Below are 16,458 nucleotides of genomic sequence, written 5' to 3'. Positions count from 1 at the left end.
CAACCTTCTGAGTCAGAGGCGCAGGCTACCCACTGAGCCGCGGCTGACGCCTGTAAGATCGCAAAGAGCTCTATTGTCTACCTGTAAGCAATCTGTTTCCTTCCAGTCTATGAGGATCTCGTCGTTCCTCTGCAGAAGTGTTGTCCAGCTGCTATGGACGTGCTCAATGAGGACGGAATCACTCCAAGAGACGTACTCAGGTCTATGAAGAAGCAGCAGGTAACCACTGTTATATTCAAGAAAGCCAGTTGGTGAAGGATAGAACCGGAGCCCATCTTTACTCAGTCTAACATTTATCTACAGAGTGAATAATTACAAGCATGCATCTCCTAACTCAAAAACACACCAGTTTTAGTGAGTGTCTCTTTATATCTGCTCAAGTGAACCCTCCACCTGCATATAATTAAACACAATTGATATACAATTAACAACCACCATTTCTGAAAGTGATGCCAGTTGGCCTCCTATTTCTTTCCATGTTAGTGGCTTTCCAACATTAACAATTTAACCAATGTTTAAATTTCGGGCATGCTTAACGTTTCTCAGGAGGAGCTGCTACTGAGCCCAGTTGTACTGGCTTTGCTGCTACCTGGGATGAGATGAGCCAGTTCAGCACAGTCTGGGGATGGAACCCTTGACCTTCTGACCTGTCGGACACATTGGTCGATTCACTGGGGCTGAGCCACTGGTGAAAGCCGCCGCCTTCCAGACTGGAAACATTTCCCCAGCCAGCAGTGATAACAGCAGTGAGAAACCCAACTACCTGACGCAACTTGTGAAAATCTAACAGGTTGGCATTCTGTGAAAGAAGTTTTCACATATTTTAACAAGTGTGAGGCATGGCAAGGCTCATCGCATAATGCTCCACATTGAATAATTGTAGACTCCTGCATCCTGGGACTCGCAGGCAAGGGCAGAGTTTTTAAACTGTCATCAGTTGACAGAATGATGGGTCTGTAAAACTTGACCTCATCCAAAACTCTGCTGCTCGTATCCTAACTTGCATCCAGTCCCATTTACCCATTAACCCTGTGCTCACTGACCTACATTGATTCCCAGTCCGGCAACACCTTGATTTAAAAATTCTCGTCCTTTTCAAATCCTTCCCTGTCTCTGTAATCTTCTCCAGACCTTCAGCCCTTTGAGATCTCTGTGCTGCTCCAATTCTAACCTTTTTTAATGGTTCTACCATTGGCGGTCATGTCTTCAGCTGCCGCGGCCCTAAGGTCTAGAATTCCCTACCTAATTCTCTCCACCTCTCCTCCTTTAAGTCACTGCATAATACCAGCATCTTTGGCCAAGCTTTCGGTCACCTGTCGTAATATTTTTCTTAGGTGGCTCAGTGTCAAATTTTGTCTGATGATGCTCCTGTGAAACGACTTGGAATGTTTTATTACGTTAAGACGCTATAGATAAATGGAAGTTGCTGTTGTCTCCACCTGGCATTGATGGATTGGTGAAGAATTTGTTGTATAACCCTAGTTATTTTGGCAAGTCCGAAAGATTAATTAACAAATTTTTTAGATAATAGTATTTTTTTTATGGGATGTGGGTGTTGCTGGCAAGGCCAGCATTTGTTGCCCATCCCTAATTGCCCTTGACAACTGAGTGTCTTGCTAAGCCATTTCAGGGGGCAGTTAAGAGACAACCACATTGCTATAGGTCTGGAGTCACATGCAGGCCAGACCAGGTAAGGAGATTTCCTTCCCTACAACAGATGGATTTTTATGATCTCTCATGGCACCATTATTGAGACAAGCTTTCAATTCCAGATTTTTGTTAATTAATTGATTGAACTTATTAATTAATTGAATTTAAATTCCACCAGCTGCCATGGTGGGATTTGAACCCGTGTCCCCAGAGCATTAGCCTGAGACTTTGGATTACTAGTTCAGTGACATTACCACTGCACCACCGTCTCCCCCTGTGACCTGGGAGATTTTTAGTTCTTGATATCACCGATCTTATTTTCGACATTGTACGATTTCAGTCACTGAGATAATGGAATGGAGTCAAAAGGTGCCTGAGTTCTGACTAAATTGAGCTATTTTGATGAGTTCTGTTAATGTGTTTTAATTTTTTTTATTCGTTCACTGGATGGGGCTATCACCGGTAAGGCCAGCAATTATTACCCATCCCTAATTGCTCTCAAGAAAATGGTGGTGACTACAATTGAGTGGCTTAATGGGCCACATCAGAGGGCAGATAAGAGGCAACCACATTGCTGTGGGTCTGGAGTCACATTTGGGCCAGACAGGGTAAGGATGTCCTTCCCTAAAGCACATTAGTGAACCAGCTTGGCTTTTACGACAATCCAGCAGCTTCATAGTCCCCATTACTGATACTAGCTTTTTATTCCAGATTTCGGGGAGATGTCAGAGGTAGGTTCTTTACACAGAGAGTGGTGGGTGCGTGGAATGCGCTGCCAGCGGTGGTAGTAGAAGCAGATACATTAGGGACATTTAAGCGACTCTTGGATAGGTACATGGATAATAGTAGAATGAAGGGTAGGTAGTTAGTTTGATCTTAGAGTAGGTTAAAGGTTCGGCACAACATCGTGGGCCGAAGGGCCTGTACTGTGCTGTACTGTTCTATGTTCTATTTATTTAATTAACTGAATTTTAATTCTGCAAAGGTGAGATTCAAGCTCATGTCTCCAGGTCATTAGTCCAGGCCTCTGGATTACTAGTCCAGTGAGCGTAAACATGATGCTACCGCAGCCCTTAATTCGGTGATTCTCCAGACTGCTGCTAGTTATTTCTAATTGAACGCTGTTAATAATCTGGGCAAGTAACAAAGCTGAAGCGTGACACACGTTTCATGTGTAAGTATACCATTTCAACATGCTATTTTAAAAGATTAGCACCGACAGGTACTTTACGGACCTTGGAGTGAATTTCACACTCAGTGCGCCCAACTTTACAATGGAAAATGAATGCAAAATTTAGGTCCGCGTCATGTATGAAAACATTCACAGTGACAACAAGAATGTGCATTAGGTACTTAAATAAAACACACACTCTCAGTTCCAGTACAAAGTTTGTTTTACTTTTCAACCTAACAGCAGCATCCAGGAGCATCATCAGAGGAGGGGAATGTCGCAGGGAAGGATCATGCTGACAGGGAGTGGTACCACAAGCTCTTTGGAGAATGCGAGGATGAATTCTACCAGAAGTGTGGGCGATATGAAGGTGAGAAGAATGGAAAGGTTGGCGCTTTATGTTGTGTTGAAGGCATGGTCTGGGATCTGGAATAATGAAACAGCATAAAAATGTGAGTTCCCCTTCCCCTCCCCCCATACATAAACTTATAGTATTTACAGTCTAGAAACAGCCCATTCATCCCAACTGGTCCCATGCTGGCGTTTATGCTGCACGTGAGTCTCACCCTGCACCTCTTCATCTCCCCCTATCAGCATATCCTTTTATTCTTTTCTCCCTCATATACTTATTTCGCTTCCCCATAAATCCATCTACTCTATTCACCCCAACTACTCCCTGTGATAGCAAATTCCACATACTAACCATGCTCTGTGCAAAGAGGTTTCTTCAGAATTCCTATTTGATTTATTAGTGACTATCCTATGTTTATGGCCACTAGTTCAGGTCTCCCCTGCAACTGTAAACCTCTCCTCTACATCTAACTTCCATCACGTTTTCAAGGTGTCCATATAACAAAAATGAAAATCTCCTTTCTGCTTGTTTCCTGGAAAATTTGGACCAAGTAAATAAGCCAGTTCAGCACTTCCTTCTGAGCATGTTTCTTACAAAATTCTTTCTAAATCCCAGGTTCATTCGACACCTGTCATCACTCACTCACTCCTTTCATTGTTTAGAACATACCGAACGTACCTACTCTGCCCTGCAGCTCAGGCGTCGTCTTAATTAAAAGTGGATCCTGTTTGGTTAGGATTAATGATGAAAGCGAACCTTTTCTTCTCCACTTGGCATGCACGTAGCAAGTTGTGTTTCATAAGAACTCTCGTGTGCATAGAATATCCCAGAAGCAATGCCAGGGGCAGCTGGCGCGTGATAAAGAATCACTTGCCCTATTAAAGTGGCAAATGTCAGCTCTTGGTTATTTTCAGTGGGGGTGTTGAAAATGTTGAAGTTCTGAATTCCAATATGCAAGTTAACATGAGCTTGTAATAATTTGGAATTCACTGTTTTTTTTTAATGTGAGTTTTTGAAGTCCTGGAATGATACAGTACAGAGGAAGGCTATTCGGCCCATGAAAGAGCAAGCCTCTCCCCCTGCCCTATCACCACAGCTGTGCCAATTTTACCCATTCAAATATTTATCCATTTCCCTTGTGAAAATTATTGTTGAGTCTGCTTCCACCACCACTTTCACACAATGCATTCCCAATCACAACTCTCTGCGTTAAAAACAAATTCCCCTTTGGATCTTTCGTGAATTATCTGAAATTTGCATCCTCTGGTTACTCCCCTTATTTAATCTCATCAAAGCCCTTCATAATCTTGAACACCTTTATTAAATATCCTCTTAACCTTCTCTGCTCTAAGGAGAACAATCTCAGTTTCTCCAATCTCTCCACATAACGGAAATTGCCTCATCCCTTGTGCCATTTCAGTAAATCTCTTCCGCACCCCTTCCATGGCTTTCATATCCTCCGGAAAGTGTGGTGCCCAGCATTGCTTACAGTGCTCCAGTGCTTTCAAAAGGTTGAGAATAATGTCCTTGCTTTGTGCACAGCAGGAGCTGTAGGAGGAGGGTGATATAGACATTTTCTGATGCAGCCACATACATCAGCTGGCAGCTGTAGCCGAGGGGAATCTGTGTCACACTTTAAAAAGTTTAAATTGAAAGAAAGCAAGACCGTCCTTTCCAGAGGACAGAGACAGTTAGCAATCAACAGCAAATCCCGACTCACTGACTTACCAACTGATGGGGAGGAAAAGCCCAGCTGGTCCATCAAACCTGCCCCAAAGCATGGAGGCTGCAGCATTTCTCCATCCCATTTCCCCTCCCCCCTTCCCGTCTCCCCCTCCCCCCTTCCCGTCTCCCCCTCCCCCCTTCCCGTCTCCCCCTCCCCCCTTCCCGTCTCCCCCTCCCCCCTTCCCGTCTCCCCCCTCGTCCCTCCCGTCTCCCCCCTCGTCCCTCCCGTCTCCCCCTTCTCCCTCCCTCTCACCTGGAGGCCTGCTACCCGACCCAAACCTGACTGGACCCAACGGCATGTGTTGGGCTCGAGTTGGGTCGGGTCTATCTTTCGGGTAGGGCTTTCAGGATCAGGTCGGGTCGGGCCGGAAACACACGGTAAGTGCTCTGCTGGTAAGTATTGAAATTAAAAAACTTACCTGAGCTGGGAGTCCGGGACAAAACTGAGTCTGCGCAGTGAGCAAGTGACATCACTATGATGTCATCATGCATGAGCTGCAGCTTCCTGGAGGTTCGGTGTCAGGAAGGTAAGTAAAGGGATGGTCGAGTTGGGGGGGTGTGGGGGGGTGGGGGGGAGCGGGGTTCGGGTCGGGCCGGGCCGGGCCCAGGGCTAAATCGGAAGGACTCGGGTCAGGTCGGGCTCGGGTCGGGTTCCTTTTTTCCGACCTGAGCAGGCCACTATTCTCACCTACCCCCTCCCTCTCACTTACCCCCTCCCTCTCACCTACCCCCTCCCTCTCACCTACCCCCTCCCTCTCACCTACCCCCTCCCTCTCACCTACCCCCTCCCTCTCACCTACCCCCTCCCTCTCACCTACCCCCTCCCTCTCACCCACCCCCTCCCTCTCACCCACCCCCTCCCTCTCACCCACCCCTCCCTCTCACCCACCCCCTCCCTCTCACCCACCCCCTCCCTCTCACCTACCCCCTCCCTCTCACCCACCCCCTCCCTCTCACCCACCCCCTCCCTCTCACCCACCCCCTCCCTCTCACCCACCCCCTCCCTCTCACCCACCCCCTCCCTCTCACCCACCCCCTCCCTCTCACCCACCCCCTCCCTCTCACCCACCCCCTCCCTCTCACCCACCCCCTCCCTCTCACCCACCCCCTCCCTCTCACCTACCCCCTCCCTCTCACCTACCCCCTCCCTCTCACCTACCCCCTCCCTCTCACCTACCCCTCCCTCTCACCTACCCCCTCCCTCTCACCTACCCCCTCCCTCTCACCTACCCCCTCCCCATCCCCTTCTCCCTCTCCATCCCCTTCTCCCTCCCCATCCCCTTCTCCCTCCCCATCCCCTTCTCCCTCCCCATCCCCTTCTCCCTTCCTCTCCCCTTCTCCCTCTCATCTCCCCTTCTCCCTCTCATCTCCCCTTCTCCCTCTCATCTCCCCTTCTCCCTCTCATCTCCCCTTCTCCCTCTCATCTCCCCTTCTCCCTCTCATCTCCCCTTCTCCCTCTCATCTCCCCTTCTCCCTCTCATGTCCCCTTCTCCCTCTCATGTCCCCTTCTCCCTCTCATGTCCCCTTCTCCCTCTCATGTCCCCTTCTCCCTCTCATGTCCCCTTTCCCCCTCCTTCTCACCTACCCCCTCCGTCTCACCTACCCCCTCCGTCTCACCTACCCCCTCCGTCTCACCTACCCCCTCCTTCGCACCTACTCCCTCCTCATCGATTCCCCCCTCACCTACCCCCTCCTTCTCCCCTTGCCACTCCTTCACCCCTCCCTCTCCTCTCCCTTTCCCCTATCCACTACCTCTTACCTACCCCTCCCTCTCCCTCTCACCTACCTCTCCCACCCTCATCCTCCCTCTCCATTCACTCCTGCTTTTCCACTCACCCCTCCCTCTCCGTTCCCCCTCCACCCTCTCTCTCCCCTTCCCTCCTCCACACTCCCTCTCCCCTTCTGCCTCCCTCTCCGCTTCTGCCTCCCTCTCCGCTTCTGCCTCCCTCTCCCCTTCTGCCTCCCTCTCCCCTTCTGCCTCCCTCCCCCCTTCTGCCTCCCTCTCCCCTTCTGCCTCCCTCTCCCCTTCTGCCTCCCTCTCCCCTTCTGCCTCCCTCTCTCCTATCCCTTCCCTATCCCCTCCCTCTCCCCTATCCCCTCCCTCTCCCCTATCCCCTCCCTCTCCCCTATCCCCTCCCTCTCCCCTATCCCCTCCCTCTCCCCTATCCCCTCCCTATCCCCTCCCTCTCCCCTATCCCCTCCCTCTCCCCTTCTCCCTCCCTCTCCCCTATCCCCTTCCCTTGTCCCCTATCCCCTTCCCTTGTCCCCTATCCCCTTCCCTTGTCCCCTATCCCCTTCCCTCTCCCAGATCCCCTTCCCTCTGACATACCCCCGCCCTCTCTCCTCGTCCCTTCCACTCCTCTCACTTTCTCCGTCCACCCTCCTTCTGCCCTTCCCCCTCCCTCTCCCCTTCCCCCTCCCTCTCCCCTTATCCCTCTCTCTCCTCTCACTTTTTCCCTCCCTCTGCTCTCACTTTCTCCCCCTCCCTTTACCTTTCCCCCTCCCTTTCCCTTTCCCCCTCTTCCCCCTCTCTTTCCCTTTCCCCCTCTTCCCCCTTCCCCTCTCCCCCTGACCCTCTCCCCCTCCCCCTGACCCTCTCCCCCTCCCCCTGACCCCCGCGCCCTGACCCTCTCCCCCGCGCCCTGACCCTCTCCCCCGCGCCCTGACCCTCTCCCCCGCGCCCTGACCCTCTCCCCCTCCCCTGACCCTCTCCCCCTCCCCTGACCCTCTCCCCCTCCCCTGACCCTCTCCCCCTCCCCTGACCCTCTCCCCCTCCCCTGACCCTCTCCCCCTCCCCTGACCCTCTCCCCCTCCCCTGACCCTCTCCCCCTCCCCTGACCCTCTCCCCCTCCCCTGACCCTCTCCCCCTCCCCTGACCCTCTCCCCCTCCCCTGACCCCCTGACCCTCTCCCCCTCCCCTGACCCTCTCCCCCTCCCCTGACCCTCTCCCCCTCCCCTGACCCTCTCCCCCTCCCCTGACCCTCTCCCCCTCCCCTGACCCTCTCCCCCTCCCCTGACCCTCTCCCCCTCCCCTGACCCTCTCCCCCTCCCCTGACCCTCTCCCCCTCCCCCTGACCCTCTCCCCCTCCCCCTGACCCTCTCCCCCTCCCCCTGACCCTCTCCACCTCCCCCTGACCCTCTCCACCTCCCCCTGACCCTCTCCCCCTCCCCCTGACCCTCTCCCCCTCCCCCTGACCCTCTCCCCCTCCCCCTGACCCTCTCCCCCTCCCCCTGACCCTCTCCCCCTCCCCCTGACCCTCTTCCCCCCCCCGACCCTCTTCCCCTCCCCTGACCCCCTGACCCTCTCCCCCTCCCCTGACCCTCTCCCCCTCCCCTGACCCTCTCCCCCTCCCCTGACCCTCTCCCCCTCCCCTGACCCTCTCCCCCTCCCCTGACCCTCTCCCCCTCCCCCTGACCCTCTCCCCCTCCCCCTGACCCTCTCCCCCTCCCCCTGACCCTCTCCCCCTCCCCCTGACCCTCTCCCCCTCCCCCTGACCCTCTCCCCCTCCCCCTGACCCTCTCCCCCTCCCCCTGACCCTCTCCCCCTCCCCCTGACCCTCTCCCCCTCCCCCTGACCCTCTCCCCCTCCCCCTGACCCTCTCCCCCTCCCCCTGACCCTCTCCCCCCCCCCCGACCCTCTTCCCCCCCCCGACCCTCTTCCCCCCCCCCGACCCTCTTCCCCCCCCCCGACCCTCTTCCCCCCCCCCGACCCTCTTCCCCCCCCCCGACCCTCTTCCCCCCCCCCGACCCTCTTCCCCCCCCCCGACCCTCTTCCCCCCCCCCGACCCTCTTCCCCCCCCCCGACCCTCTTCCCCCCCCCCGACCCTCTTCCCCCCCCCCGACCCTCTTCCCCCCCCCGACCCTCTTCCCCCCCCGACCCTCTTCCCCCCCCGACCCTCTTCCCCCCCCGACCCTCTTCCCCCCCCGACCCTCTTCCCCCCCCGACCCTCTTCCCCCCCCGACCCTCTTCCCCCCCCGACCCTCTTCCCCCCCCGACCCTCTTCCCCCCCCGACCCTCTTCCCCCCCCGACCCTCTTCCCCCCCCCGACCCTCTTCCCCCCCCCGACCCTCTTCCCCCCCCCGACCCTCTTCCCCCCCCCGACCCTCTTCCCCCCCCCGACCCTCTTCCCCCCCCCGACCCTCTTCCCCCCCCCGACCCTCTTCCCCCCCCCGACCCTCTTCCCCCCCCGACCCTCTTCCCCCCCCCGACCCTTTTCCCCCCCCCGACCCTCTTCCCCCCCCCGACCCTCTTCCCCCCCCCGACCCTCTTCCCCCCCCCGACCCTCTTCCCCCCCCCGACCCTCTTCCCCCCCCCGACCCTCTTCCCCCCCCCGACCCTCTTCCCCCCCCCGACCCTCTTCCCCCCCCCGACCCTCTTCCCCCCCCCGACCCTCTTCCCCCCCCCGACCCTCTTCCCCCCCCCGACCCTCTTCCCCCCCCCGACCCTCTTCCCCCCCCGACCCTCTTCCCCCCCGACCCTCTTCGCCCCCGACCCTCTTCCGCCCCCGACCCTCTTCCGCCCCCGACCCTCTTCCGCCCCCGACCCTCTTCCGCCCCCGACCCTCTTCCGCCCCCGACCCTCTTCCGCCCCCGACCCTCTTCCGCCCCCGACCCTCTTCCCCCCCCCGACCCTCTTCCCCCCCCCGACCCTCTTCCCCCCCCCCGACCCTCTTCCCCCCCCCCGACCCTCTTCCCCCCCCCCGACCCTCTTCCCCCCCCCGACCCTCTTCCCCCCCCCCGACCCTCTTCCCCCCCCCGACCCTCTTCCCCCCCCCGACCCTCTTCCCCCCCCCCCCGACCCTCTTCCCCCCCCCCCGACCCTCTTCCCCCCCCCCGACCCTCTTTCCCCCCCCCCCCGACCCTCTTTCCCCCCCCCCGACCCTCTTTTCCCCCCCCCCGACCCTCTTTTCCCCCCCCCCGACCCTCTTTCCCCCCCCCGACCCTCTCCCCCCTCTGACCCTCTTGCCTGCTCCCCCACCCCTGGCCCTCTCACTCACCTTCACAAGGCCCCCCCCCCCCCCCCCCACTCTTTTTCCCCTTCACAGCCATAGAATCTCCTGGGAGACAAAAAAGGAAAAACAAACCCAGGGCCAATTTGGAAAATCATGTTTTGAGGGCTATCTCTCTATCCTCGTCAGACAATCTGAACCCATCCAGGAGTCTCTCAGACCAAGTTGATGCATTTTCTGGCCCAGTGAAGAACCAGTCTGGCACCCAGTTTGAGGCAACGCAGAGAGTCAGCACAAACCACGTAAGCTGGCAGTCCATTGTAGGCACTTCAGGATCCACATTCTGTTTTAAAAAGTACATTTAGTCATTTGTCATACAGAACTTGAGTATTGCTGAAAATAGAGAAATGTTGTCAAAGCTTTTCGTCTTGTACTTATCAGGACAATCCGCAAGAATACCAATATAAGGGAAAAAAATAACTTTATGCTGTTTGAGAAGATTGGTTAGCAAATGACTTCTGATTGGTGGAGGCTTACTGCAGACAGAAAGAACATGTACAAACATTGCATCTGTTTCAGCTAAACAAAATACGTGACAACCGTTCACTGATTCATTCCTCAGGGCAATGCCTTGACCAATCACAGTCAAGCTGCATGGTTTAAATTTCAAACAAAGCTTGGCAGCTAAATGTCAGTCACCGTAAACTGGTGCATTCTCCATGGCAATGCCTCTACCAATCAGAGTTCACTTGCCAACCAATTCTCATCTCTTCTCATACTGTATAAAGTTGTTGTTTTCCCTTACTTTGGTATTCTTGCGGATTGTCCTGATGAGTGCAAGGGGAAAAGCTTCAACGCCATGTCTATATTTTCAGCAAAAAGTACATTTAACAAAATAGCCAATCTGATCCCTAATATACCCAAGGATCTGGCTGAGGGCTATTAACCTCCCATTGACCCAGCAAGGCACACCGGTTACAACATCTGGCCTCAAAGGAGCACCCTAAATTGCACTGTTGCAGCTGAATACTGGACTGTAGGCTACAGGGTGTAATGCATTTATCTATATATAAAAAAATAATGCCCACCTTCCCACATACCCTACTCAGTGTCACGGGTAATCCACTAGTACAAATAAGAAAAAAATAAAATGGAAAAGGAGGTTCACGTCATACAGTGTACAGTGGAATAGCAACAATATCAGGATTGTGTAGAAGCCTCTCAGTTAAACTCTGATTTCGGATTTAGCCACTCAACCATAATGTCCACTGATCACAGTAGATGTTATCTCAGTTGGTGAAGCTGTTACAAAGTTACGTCTGCCACAGGTACCCTGTCAGTCCCCTCACACAAGTGGTCTAAACATCTTAGTTTGGTGAGAGTTGATCCACACCACTCTGTATCTGCTTGGACAATCATGTGACCCTGCAGGGATGGGGGGGGATGGTTCTCACTTTGATACCCTCCTGTGACCTGAAGGGGGATTTTTGTGTCCTTTTTGCCCAGTGCAGAGCCTCCTCTCCCTGAAGTCTCCTGTCTGTGCTTATCCCCTTCAGCCTGACTCCAGTGTTAGTTTTAGTCAAAACTGACTACCCCTACTCAAGATCAGAATCTGCCAGTCCAAAATTGGCTGAGTTCAAATAAACATCCCATCAGCAAATGGAAACAGCCATTATGATGTGAAACTACCTTTCATTGTCGCCAGCACACTGGTTCAGGGGCCTCGTTTAAATTCTTACATACATCTCCCGCCTCTGCTGTCTTGTGATTTTATCCCTTTGAAAGCTAACATTAGCTCAGTGGTGGCATTTTTGGCATATATTACTCCAGGGTATTTCCCCACCCCACTATGGGTGCATAGTAAGAAATTTTGAAAGTTAGAGTGTGGTGTCAGCTGCAATGGCTCACATTCGTGCCTCTAATTAAGAGGTTCATGGGTTCAAGACCCACTCCAGTGATGTGAGCACAGAATGTAAGCTGACACTCTCCTGCAGTACCTCACACATGCTAGATGTTAAACTGAGGCCCCTTCTCCCCTCTCAGGTGAATGTAAAAAAAATCCCATGACATTATTTCAAAGAAGAGCAGGGGAATTCTTTCCAGCTCTCCGGCCAATGTTTATCCCTGAACCAATATCACAGGAAAAAAAAACACAGGTTATGTGGTGATTTTCACATTGCCGTTTGTGGGAGCTTTCTGTGCGCAAATTGGTTGCTGCCTTTCCTGCACTACCACAGTGATTGCACTTTAGATGTACTTCATTGGCTGTGCAGCGTCATCCAACAGTGCAGCACTCCCTCAGTACTGCACTGGGCGTGTCAGGTTAAATTTTGCGCTCACGTGTCTGGAATGGGACTTGAACCCACGAACTTTAATCCAACTGTTGCAATTCACAGTGCAATGCAAATCAACAAGGTTAAATAGAGTACATGGTGTTCTGGGGTGCCTAAATATACTTACAATACATTATATTAAACCTTCTGACTCTGAGGCAAGAGTGCTACCCACTGAGCCACAGGCTAACAGTGATGGCTCATTTGAGGTCTATTGAGGGTGGGTGAGGAGGGGGGGAGCGGGAGGTGTGGTGCGCCCTGACATTGACGATCAAGGCTACGAGTTAATCAAATTGCACTGATTCACCGTTTCTTTGCTTCCACTTGAATCAAGAGGACTTCTTCGTGCCTGATCCTGAGCCACAGACGTACAACGACTGGGCCGACCGCCTGGCGAAGGAGTATGCCAGCAAGCGGGCCCGAGCGGCAGGCAGCGGCTGTCGGGGGAAAGCCCCAAGGGTGGCGGAAGAGGAGAAGCGCAAGGAAAAGGAGCGGCGGGAGTTCCAGGAGCAGCTGGAGGCGGAGCATCGGCGTTACCTGGAGCGGGCCGTGCGGAAGGAGGAGGAGTTGACCCACAGCCGCAAGAGCCGCTACGAGCGTGGCTGCGCTGACGTCTTTGGCCGGACTTCTGCAGAGGCTGTTGACGGCAGTCGGCTGACATACAGGGACATCCCCTGGCCTGCCCCCAAGGGCACGGTGGAGGAAATGGTAGCGGTGATTCTCCACGGGGTGGACCGGAGCGATCGGGTGTCCTACCGCCGGTACCTGCGGCAGCAGCAAGCGGTCTGGCACCCCGATCGCTTCGCCCAGCGCTGTGGAGAGCGCCTGGCAGAGACAGACCGCCACAGAATCCTGGACATGGTGACGGCCCTCTCGCAGGCTTTGAACAAGTTGTCCGAAAGTGTTCGATAATGACTCATCTGCCTGGGGTGGGCGGGGGGGGCAAGTTAAAAGTTCTTTCCCATCTCAAAGAGTCCCTCTCTGATGTGGTGGGGTGGGGTGTTCCTCTACTTGATCAGCCATAGTACCACATGGCCAGCTGGCGAGAGACATGAGCTTCAACAGGCGGGAGGTGACACTAGAGTTGGCCGTATTCCTCGAGGTTTCATCCTCCGACCTGCCACTTCCGACTGCCTCACCTCACGAAAAAGCCTTCAGTTTGTGGGAGCTTGCTGTGCGCAAATTGGCTGCCACGTTTCCTATACTACAACAGCGACTACACCTCAAAATTATTTCACTGGGTGCAAAGCGCTGTGCGACATCCTGAGGTGTGAGGGAGTAGCCCCTCACTGTGCGGGCTACCACAGCTGTCGCAGCGTCATTCAAACTGCAGGGGCTGCAAAGCCGAGTGCGACATCAATTACCAGGAAGCTGTTTAAACTGTGACCTTACCGCCGACAGAAAATGAGATTGAGCCTGTTCTTAAAGCAGGAAGTAACCAGCGGGAGCCCAAAATGCTCAGCTTGAGGGCCGTCTGGAATGGCTCCAAGTTTTCAAATCGATTGAGATTAATATGATGCCGTGTTGATCCAATGCGGGGGAAATTTTAACCAGTGCACTACGTTGAGTGAAATTAAACTTCATTCCCGGCACTTGGATGTTGACTTTGCTTTCTTTTTGATCTTTAAGCTCAGTGCAGGTCTGGCTTCCTTAGTATTGATCTGGATACTAGTTTCCAACTGATCCTTGCAGTATTCAATGGGAAATTCAGGGGACACTTTAGCCAAAACCCAGATAGAGGTATTTCAAATTGATGAATGGGTTAGAGTCCTAGAGAGATACAACACCGAAACAGACCGAGTCTGTGCCGACCATCAACCACCCATTTTATACTAATTTTATGCATCAGAACCGGATGTAGGGTCACTGATCTGAAATGTTAACTCTGTTTCTCTCTCCACAGATGCTGCCAGACCTGCTGAGTATTTCCAGCGTTTTATTTTAGACTATAAATATAAGACGGTCTCCAATAAATCCAGTAAAGAATTCAGGAGAAACCTCTTTTCTCCAAGACTGGTGAGAGTGTAGAACTCGCTGCAGCAAGGTGAATGGCGTAGACTCATTTAAGGGGAAGCTGGATAACAACACAAGGGAGATAGGAACAGAAGGATATGCTAATGGCATTAGGTGAAGGAGGGTGGGAGGAGGCTGCTGTGGAGCAGAAGCACCAGCGCACACCTGATGGGTCGAATTGCCTGTTTTTGGGCTGTAGATTGAATGAAACACACTTGCACAGCAGCATTCCATTTAAGGAGCTCATGTGACAGGAAACATTGGTGCAATGCTTGGCTTGGACTGAACCTTGGAGAACCAGTTTCAGTTGTAAGCTGACAGTGTCAGTGAGCTGAAATGTATGTTTTTCCAGCAATATCATGGTGCCCCACTTGATGTAGACTGTTGCATAATTTCTGGTCGATGCAGAATAGTAAATTCAGAATCATTTAACTAATACAGCTGAGGAGGAGGCCATCTGGCCCATCATACCTGTGCTAGCTCTTTGGAAGAGCTCTCTGATTCGTCCCACGCTTTCTCCCCCTTGCGCCTTTTTTCCTTTCAAATGTTTATCCAATTCCCTTTTGAAAGTTACTGTTGAATCTGCTTCCACTGTCCTTTTCAGGCCGTGAATTCCAGATCACAACAACTCACTGCATAAATAAAAATGCTCCCTCTGTTGTTTGTCATATATTTTAATGACTTGGATGTGAATGTAGGGGACATGATTAGTAAGTTAGCAGATGACACCAAAATTGGTGATATAGTGGACAGTGAAGAAGGTTGTCTAAGGTTACAACAGGATATAGATAAACTGGGAAAGTGGGCAAGGGATTGGCAAATGGAATTTAACGCAGACAAGTGCAAAGTGATGCATTTTGGGAAGTTAAACCAGGGCAGGACATATACAGTGAATGGCAGGGCCCTGGGGAGTGTTGTTGAGCAGAGAGACCTTGGGGTGCAAGTACATAGTTCCCTGAAAGTGGCAACACAGGTAGACAGGGTGGTGAAGAAGGCGTATGGCATGCTTGCCTTCATTGGCCGAGGCATTAAGTACAAGACATGATGGAGGTATATAAAATTATGAGAGGCATAGATAGGGTACATAGCCAGAGTCTCTGTTTCCCATGGTAGGGGTGACTGAAACTAGAGGACATCGATTTAAGGTGAGAAGGAGGAGGTTTAAAGGGGATCAAAGGGGTAAATTTTTCACACAAAGAATAGTGGGTAATCTGGAATGAGCTGCCTGAGGAGGTGGTGGAGGCAGGAACAGTCGCGAGATTTAAGAGGCATCTGGACAGGTACTTGAATGAGCAAGGCATAGAGGGATATGGAATTAATGCAGACAGGTGGGATTAGTATAGATAGGCATTAAGGTCGGCATGGACGCGGTGGACCGAAGGGCCTGTTTCTATGCTGTACGACTCTATGACTCTATCTCCCATCTGGCTTTTTAGCCAATTATCTTAAATCCGTGTTCTCTGACTACTGACGCTGCATACAAGTGGAAACAGTTTCTCTTTATCCTTTCTATCAAAATCCTTCATAACAGAAATTTGCTGTCCTTTGTGTATTAGAAACAGGAGGATGCTATTCAGCCCCTTGTGCCTGCTCCGCCATTCAATTAGATGATAACTGATCTGCATCTCCACTCCATTTGGCCGTCTTTGCTCCATGTCCTTTTGATACCTGTACCTAACTGAGGTCCATCGTTCGCTGACTGGAAAGTTCCGATTCTCCCCCAGCATCTGCAGGCATTGGGGGGTCAAGAGTTCCTGATCTCCACTACCCTTTGTTTGAAAGCAAAGTGTTCGAACACTGCAGCAATTTCTGGGTGTTCTTTTCCCTTTGAAGCAGTGAGCTCTTCTGCTGATCACTCACCAACAGTAAGTCAGGAGGCAGCAAACAGATGGAAATTGTCAACACTTCCCTTTTAACCTGATGGAACTTATGAGAAATATATTGCTGTTTGCACAGTGTAGAATCATAGAAAGTTTAAGGCACAGAAAGAGGCCACTTGGCCCATCATGTCTGTGCTGGCCACCTTCTAATCCCACCTTCCAGCATTTGGTCCGTAGCCCTGCATCTTATGTCACTTGAGGTGCATATCCAGACTCCTTTTGAATGAGTTGAGAGTCACTGCCTCAACTATCCTTTCAGGCAGTGAGTTCCAGACCACCACCACCCTCTGGGTGAAAACGTTTTTCCTCATCTCCCCTCTAATTTTTCTACCAATCACTTTAAATCTATGCCCCCTCGTCACTGACCTCTCTGCTCAGATGAATA

General features: G+C 52.7%; 1 protein-coding gene across 5 annotated transcripts in view; it reads left to right on the top strand.

Annotated features, from left to right (window-relative positions):
* Positions 1–13,130, top strand: part of nfkbil1 (nuclear factor of kappa light polypeptide gene enhancer in B-cells inhibitor-like 1) — a 30,946-nt gene extending 17,816 nt beyond the window's left edge. For all 5 annotated transcript variants that reach the window (XM_068009476.1, XM_068009474.1, XM_068009477.1 and 2 more), the window contains 3 exons: positions 107–219; positions 3,065–3,191; positions 12,515–13,130. In XM_068009476.1, the coding sequence (XP_067865577.1) occupies positions 107–219; positions 3,065–3,191; positions 12,515–13,092 (818 nt within the window). In that variant the 3' untranslated portion in view covers positions 13,093–13,130. The remainder of the gene's footprint in view (positions 1–106; positions 220–3,064; positions 3,192–12,514) is intronic.
* The last annotated feature ends 3,328 nt before the right edge of the window (positions 13,131–16,458 follow it).

Source organism: Heterodontus francisci, chromosome 29, assembly GCF_036365525.1.
Source record: "Heterodontus francisci isolate sHetFra1 chromosome 29, sHetFra1.hap1, whole genome shotgun sequence".
Classification (NCBI taxonomy): Eukaryota; Metazoa; Chordata; class Chondrichthyes; order Heterodontiformes; family Heterodontidae; genus Heterodontus; species Heterodontus francisci.
The sequence above is the reverse complement of the archived record's forward strand: the minus strand, read 5'-3'. Positions and strand labels throughout refer to the sequence as shown.